General features: G+C 41.6%; 1 protein-coding gene across 5 annotated transcripts in view; it reads right to left on the minus strand.

The window, feature by feature from the left end:
* The window catches only part of CLASP1 (cytoplasmic linker associated protein 1), a 1131138-nt gene that overhangs the window by 555994 nt on the left and 557372 nt on the right, over nt 1-17772 (minus strand). For all 5 annotated transcript variants that reach the window (XM_069224628.1, XM_069224627.1, XM_069224630.1 and 2 more), the window contains exon 19: nt 2669-2839. In XM_069224628.1, coding sequence (XP_069080729.1) covers nt 2669-2839 — 171 coding nt within the window. The remainder of the gene's footprint in view (nt 1-2668; nt 2840-17772) is intronic.

The raw sequence follows: 17772 nt of genomic DNA on the forward strand, positions 1-17772 counted from the left end.
TTCCTGCAAGCAAGCTTAATTTTGCACATAACATTTCCATGCTTCATAGTCGATATGTATTTATACTTTATTACTCATAATGTTTATATGCCCCTGACTTTGGATTGTCTCACTGAAAGCCGGTTCAACTATTGTGCTCGACTTTTTTGTAGAATGTTCATTCAATGCTGAATGATTTCATATACGTAATTACTGTAGGTCCCTTATTCAAAATGCACTTTGGTGTTTGCCCTCTTTGCTTTATCCATAGATACTTGCCTTTAACATTCCTGCTATCTATGCCCCTTGTTAGAAACCTAATACCAACGTGTAAATGCTTCCCCCTTCTCAGCAGCAACTTTGTGGGCATCTTCAGTGCTATTTTTAAAACTTGTACTTGAAGAAGCAAGGCAGCTCCCTTTCTTATGCTCTCTCCTAACACACTCTCTTACTCGTTTAGAAGTAAACATACCATTCACCTCTCCATTAATTTCCAAAAACGTTCCTTGTCACATTCTCATTTATAAATGTCCCGCTTAAATGAGGTTCAAAGCGAGATCAAGACATGACCATCTGACATAGAGATAATCTAAACCAGCAGTTTAGGCTCTTGAACTCAAGTAGAACAATGTCTCGTGCTGCAAAATTTGGACTGTTAAGTGTCCACTGTGCACAATATGAAGCACACAATGAAACATTTCTATGTTCTAATCTAACAATCTCTTAAGGCAGGACTATGCAGGACACCTTTTGGATAAATTCAAAAACATTTGTAACAAAGTATTTTTAATTTAACATGAACTCAGTCTTGAACAAGGCATTGGGCTTCGGAAAACAAGTACTGACTGATGATTTACAAAAGCGTGTCAAGTTGCATGGGCTCAAAAGCAAACAAAACAAATCTAGTTCTCAAGCACAAAGAGAGGATTATGAACAAGTAGTGGATGCATCTGCACTAAAATAAACACACTTTAGAGGGGGCTGCTAAGTATGCACATTCTTCGTATAAACCATATGGCAATGGTTTAAAGGCAGATACTGAAAAAAAGATGGAACAGATTATTCTTTCAAATCCATTTCAAAACTGCTGCATTTTTATATTAATACCTACTTGCTAGTAAAACAATATTTCTATAAGATGAAGCAGCACTTTAAATGCATGCCGTAATTTCTTACACTTTGGACATTTTCACACTCTATTTCAACCAATGTTACACTATCACTCTTCAGCTTTTTTCAAACACTGACATCTTTGGATTGATAGTAAGTATGAAGAGGTGCACACCAAGGCAGTACTAGGTGCTGCACCATTGCCAACTGCAGGCATTGACACCGTTGCCCAAATGCAGGTCAACAAATAAGTGAAATAAACATCCAACCTGAAAGTAAAGTGGAAGGAGACAAAATGAAGACTAAACAATGGTGTCATGACTGACAGGACAGACAACCATGCAACACTTCATGCAGGTAACCAGTGAGTACGCATGAAAACCAGATACAGAGATACACTCTGTGTGACAAGTAGTGTACCAGGTAAGAGTACAGGGCGGAAGACAGACACCGCGAGTACAGATATAAATGGCTTACCATCAGGTTTAGAAGTAGTACCATCTTACAGCAAAGTTTTTAAAAAAAAAGCAGGGAGAGGGTGGATAGCAAAACGTTAGTAGAATCAAAGGTGGGCAGTAGATGCAGTAGATACATTGCAAGAAAAATAAAAGATCTTGACATAAGGGAAAGTGATAAAAGAAACTTCAAGAACATAGCAAATAAAAATCCCAAGCACCTGAACACAACTAGCAGGCTCTAGGTGATCTTTGCAAATGACTAAATCTCCCTCTAAGGCAGACCCTATTTTCTTCACTTGTTTCTTATGGCACTGCACCAATTCTTGGGTGCAGACAATTAATTTCAAGCACTGCATTAAAAAAGTGTTAAACTGCTTAAGAAAAGTGGCAAAGGAGGAGTGGTTAATGCAAATATAAATAACATGCAGGAATAAGAAGCTGGGCATGAACTGATGACTGAGATTCTTCCTCAACAAAGCAAAGGAGCAGACAGAAGGTAGGGAAGAATCTGAAAGGTAACCAATGGGCGGAGTGCAGCCATTGTACACAATAGTTAATACATAGTGCAGGAGCTTTAAATAACTGCATGTCCATACACTTAAAGATCAGCCATTATGTGGTAGTTCTGCAAAAAATTGTGCATGAGAGAGGACAAGTAGGAACCGCAAAGACATGACAAGATTGCTCGAGAAGGTAAATGTTTGCTCCCAACATTTGCTGCGACCTGCAGGGAAAACCTAGGATCTTAGCTAGGTGAACTCTGCACTCCAAGAAGACAAAAACAAAGATATATATATATATATATAGTGACATCTTTTGTCAAGTCAATGATCCCATCTTCCAAAAGGACATTCCTGATGGCAATCTTTGTAAGCTACTTAATGTTTATCAAATTGACAAACAATGCTGCAGCTTTTTATTAAAGAAAGTATCTGTTTCATGCCAGAAATCAAATGCACAGCATTAAAATTCATTCTTTCTTTGCCCATTTCTAATTTTCAGTATTAAAACTGGCTCAGCTTGCTTACCCTAGTTACTGAATATCAACACACATCGAAATATCGAAAACCGTATGCAATTTAAATGCATTCCCTTCCAATTACAGTGTTCATAACCATTACCTAGAGATGCGTAGGATCCAGGAGGCAATGCTGCAGCAGAACTGAAGGGAGTGGAGGCTCCAGGAGCAGTCACTTTGGACTTGGCCGTGGCTGCTGCATTCACATCAATGTCGCTGCGAGATCGCTGCAGAGATCCAGGGTTTGACACAGATTTTGTACTAACAGTAGAGGCTGAAATTGGAGGTGGAAGAAGACAAAATAATTCTTAACATGTCAGTGTCTCATTAGTAAAAGTCCACTTCTGACCCGTTCCCGGACGATGAGTGAAGCAGTTTTAACTAGTCACAATGGATAGTCCATGGTCCAAAGCAGCTGACATTTTACTCCTTTTAAGAGTCTTTGTTAAAAAAGTGAAGAGGATTGTAGACTGCTCATTTTTCTTAAGGTGTAAAACAATGTCTTTGAAAAATCTCTAAGTCCTACTGCCATCCTCAAATTTCAAAATTGAGAACTTTAGCAATGGATTAACTGCCTGACTTCCCTCAACAATAACTACACAAAAGAAAGATTATGCACAGGATGCGTAAAGTAGTCTTAATATCCCAAATTCAGATTCAGGTTTAAACACTATACCTTTCTTTGTTATCTCTATAATTAATAGCCTAGGCCGGTTAGATAGAGTCTGTGGAACAAGAAATGGTCCAAAGCAACCTAACATAAATGCAAGTATTTATGTAGCCGCTTGCTACAACAGACTTCCAAAACTGTTAAATGGCTCATACAACTTGGATAAGCACCTGCAAAAGTCTTCACATACATTAAGTCAAAAGTAAAATGATGGATGTTACAACCCATTTCCTTCTTTGACAACATATGCCCATCCGCTTTCACCATTAAATTCATTGGGCAATACACTCCTGTATGACATGGCTACACAGCTCTTTTTCTAGGCTTAGAAAGGAGCTTCCTTGCATACAGCACACATGATTACACAACTTGCCTGCATGACTGTAATCAAAGATCATTTAACAACTGACTGGCAACATGTGCCTTGAAAACCTAGATATTTTTTTTTCCTTGTTCCATCAACTTAATATAAGAGACACACCAATTTGTTAATTGCAACTTCTAGAGCAGGAGTTTCCACTAGACGAACATTCATTCAATTTTCTTCTTATTAGCTGTGGATAAGTGGCTGCCATTTCAACAGTTTCATGTCACGCTATATAACAATTTCTTAATGCACAATAATTCCAGCATCTTCTAATGATGGGCAACTGCTCCTCTTCCTTAGGATTTTAGTGTAAGGCTTGGATATAGAAAAAATCTGTAGTACATTTGGATTGACAGCAACTTGATTGTCAATGCAGCTGAACTCGCTATGCTTCTAGTGGTTGATATTTTAACATTGTTTGGCATTCTGGAGCAGGAAATCTTATTTCTATTTCTTCTTGTTTGTAACGGATTATAGATAACTAATTTAGTTCTTCCTTCAATATTTCATCCATCGGCTCTTGCCTCACTAAGATGGCTAGATTTTGGTGTTCTCACAGTTTTCTTCTCCATCACTTTCTGTTTACTGTATATATGAAGCTGCCCAGCTTCCTGAATGTTGGCGATATAGATGTTGAAGTACATAGGGGACTTATTTTGATCAGCTTACATTAACTATTTTAAAAAATGCCATAAAATTTGTCTTGGCGGATGGATGGATGGTAACTATACAGCTAAATTTTATATATTATATATAGAGAGATACATCTGAGGTGCTCTGTTTCATATTTAAATAACATTGATGTGAGCATCCGTAAACAGAAGTTAAAAACCTATTCAATTCCCAAACATTGTTTTTGGCCATCTTTTCGTTTTGGCTGATCTATTGTATGCAGCTACTCTAAAACCTTTGTCGCTGCCAATAGTGAGGGTTAACAGCATGCGGACTGCACAGTAATGAGGCATGAGTATTTTTACTTTAGAAATACTCTGTCTCCAAAATTATTTTCAGCAAGAAACATGAATTTAAACTTGGGCCATTAAATCACCTTCGACCAAAAATATAGCTTGAACTTTAACGTTCTAGGGAGACACATTTTCCAAATCCAATAGTCTTTATGGCCATTAATGCCTTCAACATAAACATATTCTTTAAGTTAATGCTAAGAGAAGCTATCCACTACCACATCTTAAGTTCTAGTTAACAACAAGTTCAAAATGGGACTTCCTTCATGTTCTAAATGCTTAATGATTATGATCTAGAAAGTTAATGATTATGACCACCGGGTGCTTTAGCAAACACTTCAGATAATTTATGTAATCGCTTATTTTGGGGTGAAGTTAGTACCAGCTTCATTAAGATCAACCCAATTTATTCCTAAAGAATTCTGCTACTTCAGCTAATAAAAAAATACAAATTTAACATGTCAACATCATCTATTATTGTCAAAGCTTTTCAGATCTAGGAAAAATCCAAAGATCAACCAGCTCAGTAAGAATAACATTTTATTTACGTGCACAGGAACCACTGGCTTGAGAGGCCAAGTCAGAGCAGTTCAAATTAAGGAAATCATACATGCTCTTTTATTTCTGCAAAAAACAAGTTCAAAATTAGGCTTCCTTTATGATCTAGAAGGTTAATGATTATAATCACCCGGTGCTTTAGAAAACGCTTCAGATAATTTGTGTGATCTCGTATTTAGGGGTCAAGTAAGTACCTGCTTCATTAAGGTCAACCCAATTCATACCCAAAGCATTATGCTACTTCAGCTAATAAAAATACAAACTTAACATGTCAACATCATCTATCACTTTGCTGAAATGTACTGCTAGTGAGAGAGCCAGATTGTCTGCAACCAATAATAAACTGTTGATTTGGGGGCATGGAGATCACCTCCATCTCTCTAATTTGTAAGTATGTTTATATTTTCATTAGTACAAAACCTAAAACAAATCAACTTTGCAGGTGTTTTATGGCTTAACTTATCAGACGTACTAATTAAAGGTGCATGATAGTTCAAACAACACAGGAGAACTGCAAGTTAATGAGCTTTCAGATTCCGTCAAACTTGCACTGCAGTTTGATTAATACACATTTTACTTTATATTCTTCGTGTTCCTTCTGACAAACAGGTAACGTATGATCTACGGTCACAGTCAGATAAGAGCTGCACCAATTTAAAAATCATTTCTTACCAAAAAGATTAATCAAGCCGGCTTCAATAAATGGATCTTAATATGTAGGTCCAGACAGATAACCTACAACCTAAACTGCACATTGGCAAGGTGCTTTCGCCATTGGTCGCACCAAACAAACAAGAGCAGCCAAGGAAAAATAGAAAGCAGTATTAAGGCTTGCCTAAAACAGAAACTAGAGAGGTGTCCCATATGAGAAGAAAAAACCCTGCGCTGTTAACATAAAAGTTCCAAAAAAGCACCTTTTACACTCATATTATCATTATTCATATATAGAAAGGAATATGTTCTTTAACTTGTACGCATCTATTCATAGCATGTAGTGACGTAGATTCATACGCTTAGCATACTCCTGTTATCTAGTGTTGGGCTCAGACATTGCAAGTTGTTTTTGTTAGAAAATTCTTAGGATTCATGAGGCATGACGACTGTCATCGGCTTCTTTGGTAGACTATTTTTGCTCATCTGGTGAGCTTAGGATAGGAGCAGAAAATGAAACAGTAAAAATAAACATACAAGGTACATTTTAGAAAGATAAATGTGTAATGGCAAAGTTTGTTCATCAGTCATTAGCTTCTTGAAGGAGGATGGGTGCATATGAATCTACGGCACTACACGCTATGAATTGATGCTTACAGGGTAAGTAACATAGTCCATTCATAGCATGTGTTGGCTGTAGATACAAATGCTTAGAATGGAATGTTAAGTAAGGTTGCCTAAAAAGCGGTAGCTATCTAATGGCTGATGCAGACGCTTGAAAAAGTCTTCATAAGACAGCTTGACCCACTCCAGCTTCTTGGTTGGCTACAACATCTACACAGTAATGCTTGGTAAATGTATGTGGGTTATTCTGTGTCACTGCTTTCCAGATATTCACTAATAAAAAGGTTGCCTAAGAAAGCCATAGAGGCTCCTTTCAAATGTGTGGAAAGAGCCCTTGGAGCAGCAGGTAATGCTCGCATGGCCTTGCGGTAGCAGGTCTGTATACATCTTAATATCCAACTTGCAATTCCTGCTTTGGAGATTGGAGAGCCTTTTTAAGGGTTTAAATAAGCTACAAAAAGCTGTTGAGTTTTACAAAGGGGGTTCATCCTCTTGATGCAATGCTGTACAGCTCTTTTAACATTGTGTGTGTAGTGCTCTTTCAGCTGCTGAGTCTGGTTTTGGAAAGAAAACAGGGAGCTCCATGGTCTGGTTTAATTGAAAGGAAGAAACCATTTATGGGAGACATGTGGGGTTTTCCTAGTACTAGTTTATCGGGAAGAACTTCGAAAAAAGTTTCTTTTAAAGTGAGTACCTGAAGTTCACTGATCTGTCTGAGGGATCTTATAGCTACTAAAAAAAGGCCAATTTCCATGTAAGAAACTGTAGATCAGATAAATGTGACGGCTCGAAGGAAGGACCCATGAGTCTGGTGAGGACTATACTGAGATTCCAGACAGGTGATGGTGTAGTGGGGGGTGGAATAACTCATAAGTCCCTCTATAAAAGCTTTGATGACTGGCACTTTAAATAAACTTATTCTGTCTGTTTTGCATAAACGCAGCAAGTCATGCTAAGTGTAACCAAATGGAAGTGTAGGCTAGGCCTGCCTGTTGTAGGTGGAGTAGGTAACAAATAAGATCTTGCACCATAGGCAAGAGCTGTTGGACCTGTTTAGTTCAGCAATAGTGTAATGAAAATGTCACTTACCCAGTGTACATCTGTTCGTGGCATCAGTCGCTGAGATTCACATGGTATGCATGAGCTCGCCATCTGGTGTTGGGTCGGAGTGTTACAAGTTGTTTTTCTTCGAAGAAGTGTTTTCGAGTCACGGGACCGAGTGACTCCACCTTCTGTGCTCATTGCGCATGGGCGTCGACTCCATCTTCGATTGTTTTCCCCGCAGAGGGTGAGGTAGGAGTTGTACTATAGTAATAGTGCCCGCGCAATGAAAAATGTAAGTATGTACCTATTAAAGGATTAAGTAATATATATACAAATGTACAAAATTGAAGGTAACTTCTGAACTGCTACAGGCTTCCGGGGAGGTGGGTGGGTCCATGTGAATCTCAGCGACTGATGCCACGAACAGATGTACACTGGGTAAGTGACATTTTCAGTTCGATGGCATCTGTCGCTGTAGATACACATGGTATGCATAGACTAGTAAGCAGTTAGTTCCCCATAAGCGGTGGTTTAGCCTGTAGGAGTAGAAGTTGTCTGAAATAGAGTTCTTAATACAGCTTGACCTACTGTAGCTTGTTGTGCGGATAGCACATCTATACAGTAGTGTTTGGTGAATGTGTGAGGCGTAGACCAAGTGGCTGCCTTACATATTTCTTGCATTGGGATGTTTCCTAAAAAGGCCATTGAAGCACCTTTTTTCCTTGTTGAATGTGCCCTGGGAGTAATGGGCAGTTGTCTTTTTGCTTTAAGGTAGCAGATTTGGATGCATTTAACTATCCATCTGGCTATACCTTGTTTTGATATTGGGTTACCTGCATGAGGTTTTTGGAATGCAATAAATAGCTGTTTAGTTTTTCTGATGTTCTTCGTTCTGTCAATGTAGTACATTAATGCTCTTTTGACATCTAATGTATGTAGTGCTCTTTCAGCCACAGAATCTGGCTGTGGGAAGAATACTGGTAATTCTACCGTTTGATTTAGATGGAATGGAGAAATAACTTTTGGTAAAAATTTTGGATTAGGTCGTAGGACGACCTTATTTTTATGTATTTGTATAAAAGGCTCTTGTGTTGTGAACGCTTGAATTTCACTTACTCTTCTTAGAGATGTAATGGCGATGAGAAAGGCAACTTTCCAGGTGAGGAATTGTATTCCGCAAGAGTGCATGGGTTCGAAGGGTGGGCCCATGAGTCTTGTTAGAACCACGTTTAGGTTCCATGAAGGAACAGGTGGTGTTCTTGGTGGTATAATTCTTTTAAGCCCTTCTATGAATGCTTTGATAACTGGTATCCTATACAAGGAAGTTGAATATGTAGTTTGCAGGTATGCAGATATTGCTGCAAGGTGTATTTTAATAGAAGAGAAGGCTAGCTTTGCTTTTTGTAAATGGAGCAAGTAATCTACTATATGTTTTGGAGTTGCCTCTAGTGGTTGTATCTGATTATGATGGCAGTAACAAACAAATCTTTTCCACTTACTTGCGTAGCAGTGTCTAGTGGATGGCCTTCTGGCCTGCTTTATGACTTCCATACACTCTTGGCTAAGTTGTAAGTGTCCGAATTCTAGGATTTCAGGAGCCAGATTGCTAGATTCAGCGATGCTGGGTCCGGGTGTCTGATCTGTTGGTTGTGTTGCGTTAACAGATCTGGTTTGTTGGGCAGTTTGATGTGTGGTACTACAGACAGATCTAGCAGTGTTGTGTACCAGGGTTGTCTTGCCCACGTTGGTGCTATTAAAATGAGTTTGAGTTTGTTTTGACTCAATTTGTTTACTAGGTAAGGAAGGAGAGGGAGAGGAGGAAAAGCGTAAGCAAATATTCCTGACCAGTTCATCCATAGGGCATTGCCTTGGGATTGCTTGTGTGGGTATCTGGACGCGAAGTTTTGGCATTTTGCGTTCTCTTTTGTTGCAAATAAGTCTATTTGTGGTGTTCCCCAGAGTGTGAAGTAGGTGTTCAGAATTTGTGGGTGGATTTCCCATTCGTGGACTTGCTGGTGATCTCGAGAGAGATTGTCTGCCAGCTGATTCTGGATCCCCGGAATAAACTGTGCTATTAGACCAATTTGATGGTGGATTGCCCACTTCCATATTTTTTGAGCTAACAAGCTTAACTGCGTTGAATGTGTTCCTCCTTGTTTGTTTAGATAATACATCGTTGTCATGTTGTCTGTTTTGACAAGGATGTATTTGTGGGTTATGATTGGTTGGAAAGCTTTTAGTGCTTGAAAAACTGCTAATAATTCTAGATGATTTATATGCAGTTTTGTTTGATGTATGTTCCATTGTCCTCTTATGTTGTGTTGATTGAGATGTGCTCCCCACCCTGTCATGGAAGCATCTGTTGTTATTACGTACTGTGGCACTGGGTCTTGGAAAGGCCGCCCTATGTTTAAATTTATACTGTTCCACCATAGAAGCGATAGGTAAGTTTGGCGGTCTAGCAACACCAGATCTAGAAGGTGACCCTGTGCTTGAGACCACTGTGAGGCTAGGCACTGTTGTAAGGGCCTCATGTGCAGTCTTGCGTTTGGGACAATGGCTATGCATGAGGACATCATGCCTAGGAGCTGTAGTATTGTTCTTGCTTGTATTGTTTGGTTTGGAGACATGTGTTGAATGACCCTGTTGAAATTGTGGATCCTTTGTGGAGTTGGCGTTGCTACTCCTTTTGTCGTGTCTATTATGGCTCCTAGATATTGCTGTACTTTGCTTGGCAGAATGTTTGATTTTGCAAAGTTGACGGTGAACCCTAAATTGTAGAGGGTTTGTATGACTTGATTTGTGTGGTTTGAGCATTGTGTGAGCGAACTGGTTTTGATTAGCCAGTCGTCTAGATACGGGAACACATGTATTTGCTGCCTTCTGATGTGTGCAGCGACTACTGCTAGGCACTTTGTGAATACTCTTGGAGCGGTTGTTAAACCAAAAGGCAATACTTTGAATTGGTAATGTATTCCTTTGAATACAAACCTTAGATATTTCCTGTGTGATTGATGGATTGGTATATGGAAATATGCGTCCTTGAGGTCTAGGGTTGTCATGTAGTCGTGTTTTCTGAGCAATGGTAACACTTCTTGTAGTGTGACCATGTGAAAGTGGTCTGATTTGATGAATGTGTTTACTACCCTGAGGTCTAGAATTGGTCTCAGTGTTTCGTCCTTTTTTGGTATCAAGAAGTACAGTGAATAAACTCCTGTGTTTATTTGTGTGCTTGGTACTAATTCTATTGCATTTTTTTGCAGTAGTGCTTGAACTTCTATCTCTAGAAGTTGTGAATGGTATTTTGATAAATTTTGTGATTTTGGTGGTATGTCTGGAGGGAATTGCATGAATTCTATGCAATAACCATGTTGGATAATTGCTAGGACCCATGTATCTGTAGTTATTTTGTCCCATGCTTCGTAATATTGATGTATCCTCCCCCCCACTGGTGTTGTGTGGGAGGGGTGAGTGACGTGTGAGTCACTGCTTGTTGGTAGTGGTTTTGGGGCTTTGAAATCTTCCTCTATTCCTAGGAAATTGCCCCCCTCTATACTGGCCCCGAAAACCTCCTCTGTACTGTCCCTGGTAGGTGGGCGGTGCGGATTGTGAGGTGCTAGCTTGTGTGGCCTGACCCCGAAACCCTCCTCTAAAAGGTGTTTTGCGGAAGGTGTTATAAGATCCTCTGCTCTGCGGGGAGTAGAGTGCGCCCATGGCCTTGGCAGTGTCAGTGTCCTTCTTGAGCTTTTCTATAGCTGTGTCGACCTCCGGACCGAACAGAAGCTTCTCGTTTACTGGCATGTTAAGCACTGCCTGCTGAATTTCTGGCTTGAATCCAGACGTTCTGAGCCATGCGTGCCTACGGATGGTAACCGACGTATTAATGGTTCTTGCGGCCGTGTCTGCTGCATCCATGGAGGAGCGTATTTGATTGTTGGAAATGTTTTGACCCTCCTCAACAACCTGTTTTGCTCTTTTTTGCAGATCTTTTGGGAGATGTTCAATGAGATGCTGCATCTCATCCCAGTGGGCTCTGTCGTATCGCGCTAGCAGCGCTTGTGAATTTGCGATGCGCCACTGGTTTGCTGCTTGGACAGCAACCCTCTTCCCGGCTGCATCGAACTTCCTACTTTCTTTATCTGGGGGAGGTGCATCCCCAGAAGTGTGCGAGTTTGCCCGTTTTCTGGCAGCCCCTACCACCACAGAGTCTGGTGGCAGCTGAGAGGTGATGAAGACAGGGTCCGTAGGAGGCGCCTTATACTTTTTGTCCACCCTAGGCGTCACTGCCCTACTTTTAACTGGCTCCTTGAAAATGTCCTTTGCATGGCGTAGCATGCCTGGGAGCATCGGCAGGCTTTGGTAGGAGCTGTGGGTTGAGGAGAGGGTGTTAAATAAAAAATCATCCTCTACTTGTTCCGAGTGTAGTTCCACATTATGGAATAGAGCTGCTCTAGCCACCACTTGTGAGTAGGCTGTGCTGTCTTCCGGTGGTGATGGCCTAGTTGGGTATGTGTCTGGGCTGTTATCAGACACTGGTGCGTCGTACAAGTCCCACGCATCCTGATCTTGGTCGTCGTGGCTCATGGCGGTGTGAGCTGGCGAATGTGACGGGGTGTAAGTTGGCGAAGCCGGAGTTACAGGTGGAGGCGAGGGAGGAGGTGTTACCTTTTGTGTTGTTTGTTGCTGAGGAGTAAACTGAAGCGTTCTCTTTCGTTTGACAGGTGGAAGGGTACTGATCTTCCCAGTCCCCTGCTGAATAAAGATACGCTTTTGCGTGTGATCCACGTCAGTGGATTGCAGTTCTTGTTCAAATCTATGTTTCTTCATTTGAGAAGACATAGAATGCTCTTCGGTATAGGAGCCAGAAACAGGGTCTGATGTCGCTTTTTTCGGCTCCGAAAGCCCTGTCGATTGTTTTTTTCGGCTCCGAGGTAACCTTCCTCTTTTTCTGTGCCGAAAATTCTTGGCCTCTATGGTCTTCGGCGCCACTGTCTCGGCGTCGATCGGTGTCGACACCGAACTCTCGGTGTCGATGCTTCTGTTTAGCACTCTCTCGGTCCCGAGGAGGCTGCGTGCCGGTGTCTCGACCGAAGTCGGACGATCTCGACACTGTATGGGCCTTTTTCGGTGCCGATTGTTGGTCACCGAGAATTTGGGTGGAGCCATGGCCGGTTGGCAGTGGCGTCCCCTGGGCCTTCTTTCCTTTTTTAGGGTTTGATCTCGACGTCTTACTCACAGTTCTTGTAGAGTGTAGCTCGTCGGAGTCTGAATCCTGGATGGAAAAGGATTCCTCCTGTTCTTCTTCTGTCTCGAACTGTCGACGCTCTTTTGGCGTGGACGCCATCTGCAGTCTTCTCGCTCGACGGTCGCGCAGAGTTTTTCGGGACCGGAACGCCCGACAGGCCTCGCAGGATTCTTCACTGTGCTCGGGTGACAGGCACAGATTACAGACCGAGTGCAGGTCCGTATAAGGATATTTGTTGTGGCATTCGGGGCAGAATCGAAACGGGGTCCGATCCATCGGCGTTGTCCTCCACGCGGTCGGGCCGACTAGGCCCCGACGGGGTGCCGAAATCTACCCCGAAGGGCACCGAAGCGCTTCGATGTTCAACGCGTCGTCGTATGTGTCTATCTGTAACCGGATCGCAACGATACTGTCGAAAATCTTCCGTCTTCAGCTATCTTTCCGTTCCGAAACTCGGAGCGACATGAACACGTCCGAACCCGATGGCGGAAAGAAAACAATCGAAGATGGAGTCGACGCCCATGCGCAATGAGCACAGAAGGTGGAGTCACTCGGTCCCGTGACTCGAAAACACTTCTTCGAAGAAAAACAACTTGTAACACTCCGACCCAACACCAGATGGCGAGCTCATGCATACCATGTGTATCTACAGCGACAGATGCCATCGAACACAACGTTTCCAATTTGCTGCTTATCATGCCAGTGTGGAAGGCCTACAAGCTTGTTTAAAGAATGGTCATCCATTCTTGCAGAAGGTTTAGGTATCCAAACGCTAGGAATGCAGGAGCCAAATCGCTAGATTAAGCTGCTTGGGGTTAGGGTGTCTGACCCTGCTCTGCTCCTGAGTCAGAAGGTGTGGCCAGATTGGCAAGTTCTCATGTGGCACAACCGACAGCTGTAGCAGAGTTGTGAACCATGCTCGTTGAGCTCATGTTAGGGGCTATTAGAATCAGTGAGAGGAAGTTTACCCATGTTTCTGAACCACGTAAGGAAGGAGTGGGAAAGGAGGAAAAACACAGGCAAATATTCCTGACCAATCAATCCATACGGCATTGCTTTGAACCCGGGTGAGGAAACCTGGAGGCGAAGCTTTGGCATTTCACATTCTAATGTGTAGCAAAGAGATCCACCTTCTGGGTTCCCCATAGTTGGAAGTTTGAGTGGAGTAATGTGTCGATTTTCCCCACACGTGTACCTGTTGTTGCATTCTGCTGAGCACATCGCTGAAGACTTTGTGTTTCTCCCTGTTTTTGCATGAAATATGTGGCAGTCATGTTGTCTGTACAGATTAGGACCACTTTGTGATGAAGATGTTGTTGAAAAGCTCTGATAGCTAATTGAATTGCAAGAAGCTCTTGATGATTGATGTGTAGAGATGTTTGCATTGGGAATCACTGACCATGCACTGTGAGATCTTGTACGTGCGCTCCCCAACAATGAAAGGATGCATTGGTTGTAATGGTTACTTGCGGATCTGGGGCTTTGAAGGGATCACCCTGCAACAAATTGTTGTTCCACCACTGTAAAGAGTGATGAGTCGCTGGCCCTATCAACAGTAGATCCTGTAGGTGTCCCTCCACCTGAGACCACTGTGATTAAAGGCACTGCTGTAGGGTGCAAGTGCAACTGTGCATGTGGAACTATGGAAATTTGTGACACCATCCCACCTATAAGGTTCATCATTGTTTTGGCTGTGATGTAACAATGTGGATGAAAAAGAGGAAAGGCAAGTAGGATCTTTTGTACTCTTGCAGGACTGTGGTAAGCCTTTGCTGTTATTAAGTTTTGGGTACCCCCAAGGAAACCTTTGAATCTGTAAGCGTTGAATTAGAAATTTGGTAAAATTGAGCTTGAAGCCCAGATTATGAAGAAGGTTGATTACCTTCTGAGTGTCCTGCAGACATTGTTGTTTTTGTACTCTTGATCATCCAATCATCTAGAAATTGGAACACATGTGCCCCACCTCCTCAGAGATGAGTAACTTCTACTTCGAGATATCTCGTAGATACTCTGGGTGTAGTAGTAACTCTGAATGGCAAAAGCTTGAATTGATAATGTTGGCCACTTGCTTGAAACTGGAGGTAATGTTGCATGGTAGCTTGAAAAAAATTAAAGAGAAAGAAACTCCTCTTGGCAACGTAAAAACAGATCTTTACTGTTGCAACAGGGAGAGTGGCAAGTCCACACCAGTAAACAGCTAACCTCAATTTGCTGCTTCACAGACAGCTTCTTTTATACAGAATCAGACAATACTTTATTACAGAAGGCCAAATAATGAATCACTACATAATTATACATTAGTTGTGGAAAAACATTATGCCGCCTGTGACACTATAACCCTAAACTTTAACTTAATTCACTACACATCCTTTTTTGCAGGTCTAACAATGCTTAGCAAAACAAACCATTTAGTATGCCTCAATACATATGTATTTATAAAAGTGCTTTATCATTCTGTTCCCAAGACCATTTCACAGATGTTGTATACCCTTTTGGCTCATTCAGTCCCCTGCTCCTAGTCTTCAACTGCCTTCAATCGCATTTATGTTTAACTAGGATAAGAGAATACGTGTCTGTGTGCTAGGGCCATAAATGTGTTTAAGCTTGCCACACACTGGTTTTCTATTAACTATAACCTTGTAAGTTATGCATTTCATTTTCGAGTGAACTCTTCCTCTTTCTCTCATTAACATGGGTTTGTGGCCTGCACTGTTTTTCACCATCTATAGCTGTACGACAATCTCTACTGTTGTCTACTGTTGCGCCATGTTTTCATATTTCCCATAACAGTAGCATTGAATTGCTTGCTGTATTGGTATGTGAAAATAGGAGCCTTTGAGGTCTATAGGACATGAAGTCTCCTAGCTGAAGTAGAGGTGTGACTTCTTGCAGTGTCACCATGTGGAAGTGGTCCAACAAGATGTACTTGCTAAAAGGCCTGCGGTCTAGTATAGGCCTTAAAGAGCCATCTTTCATTGGAATGAGGAAATAGAATGAGTACACTCCGTGTCCCTGGTATGGTCCTTTGGGACTGGCTCTATCTCGCCACTTGTTGGAGTAATAAATATTTTCTTGACAATGTTTGTGCACATGGTGGAATACTAGGTAGAGATGATGTGAGTTCTAAGCAATATCCATCTTTTATTATTGAAAGGGCTCACCGATCCAACATGATTTATTCTCATTTCGTGTAGGAGTCTTGTAGTCTTCCCCCTGCCGATGTTAATTGTTGGAGTGGGGTGAATAGGGTCACTGCTTATTGGAAGTGGTTCCACGTGCACTGCTTCTGTTGTTATTGCTTCTGTAGTATTCTAGCATTTCATCCACTTGAGGACCAAAGATGTGTTCTCCATCAAAAGGTAAACTGAGAAAATACTGCTGGACATCAGGCTTAAATCCTGAAACCTTTAACCAAGTGTGGGGTCTGGTTATAATGCTAGTGTTAATTTTGCTAGCACTGGTGTTCACATCATCTAGTTCACATTGAATTGCTGTGTAAGGGATGATCTTGATTTCCTTATCTATTTCTGTTCCCCTCTGCTTATACTGATCAGGAAAAAGCTGTAATAATTCCTGCATCTCGTCCACTGAGCCCGATTATACCTGGACTGAAGCCCCACTGTGTTGGCTTTTTAAAGTGGTTTCTCGCCTGTATTGCAACTCTTTTCCCTGCTGCATCACATTTTTTTACTCTCCTTGTCTGTAGGAGTTGCTTCATCTGTCCCTTGAGAGTTGGATCACTTTCTCGCTGTATGCACTACAAGGGAGCCTGGGGGGACGTGTCCTTTAACATATTTCGGGTCAGTTGGCGAGGGTTTATACATATATATATGGAAAATGTCACTTACCCAGTGTACATCTGTTCGTGGCATGAGATGCTGCAGATTCACATGGTGTGCATTATCCTGCTATCTAGTGTTGGGCTCGGAGTGTTACAAGTTGTTTTTCTTCAAAGAAGTCTTTTCGAGTCACGAGGCCGAGGGACTCCTCCCTTTCGGCTCGATTGCGCATGGGCGTCGGCTCCATCTTAGATTGTTTTCCCCGCACAGGGTGAGGTAGGAGTTGGGAGTATACTAGATGTGCCCATGCAATGGAGTAGGTATGATTGTACATAATGTGTATTAAAATAATATATATTTACAAATTTACAATTTTCATTTAACTAATAAGCTACAGGCTCCCGGGGAGGTGGGAAGGCGCATGTGAATCTGCAGCGTCTCATGCCACGAACAGATGTACTCTGGGTAAGTGACATTTTCCGTTCGGTGGCATGTGTAGCTGCAGATACACATGCGGTGCATAGACTAATAAGCAGTAATCTCCCCAAAATGCGGTGGTTTAGCCTGTAGGAGTTGAAGTTGTCTGAAATAATGTTCTTAATACAGCCTGTCCTACTGTGGCTTGTTGCGTTGCTAACACATCTACACAGTAATGCTTAGTGAATGTATGAGGCGTAGACCAGGTGGCTGCCTTACAAATTTCCATCATAGGTATATTCCCTAGAAAAGCCATTGTGGCGCCTTTTTTCCTAGTGGAATGTGCTCTTGGTGTAATGGGTAGATCTCTTTTTGCTTTAATATAGCAAGTTTGAATACACTTAACTATCCATCTGGCGATACCTTGTTTGGATATAGGATTACATGCATGAGGTTTTTGGAAGGCTACGAACAATTGCTTAGTTTTACGAAATTGTTTTGTTCTGTCAATGTAATACATTAGTGCTCTCTTTATGTCTAATGTATGTAAGGCTCTTTCGGCTACTGAGTCTGGTTTTGGAAAGAAGACTGGGAGTTCCACTGTTTGGTTTAGGTGGAATGGTGATATGACCTTTGGTAGGAATTTGGGATTTGTACGGAGAACCACTTTATGTTTATGTATTTGTATAAAGGGTTCTTGAATAGTAAATGCTTGTATCTCACTTACTCTTCTAAGTGATGTGATAGCTATTAGGAAGGCTACTTTCCAAGTTAAGTATTGCATCTCACAAGAGTGCATGGGTTCGAATGATGGTCCCATGAGTCGTGTTAATACAATATTAAGGTTCCACGAAGGTACTGGTGGTGTCCTTGGGGGTATGATTCTT

The sequence above is a fragment of the Pleurodeles waltl genome, chromosome 3_1, assembly GCF_031143425.1.
Source record: "Pleurodeles waltl isolate 20211129_DDA chromosome 3_1, aPleWal1.hap1.20221129, whole genome shotgun sequence".
NCBI lineage: Eukaryota > Metazoa > Chordata > Amphibia > Caudata > Salamandridae > Pleurodeles > Pleurodeles waltl.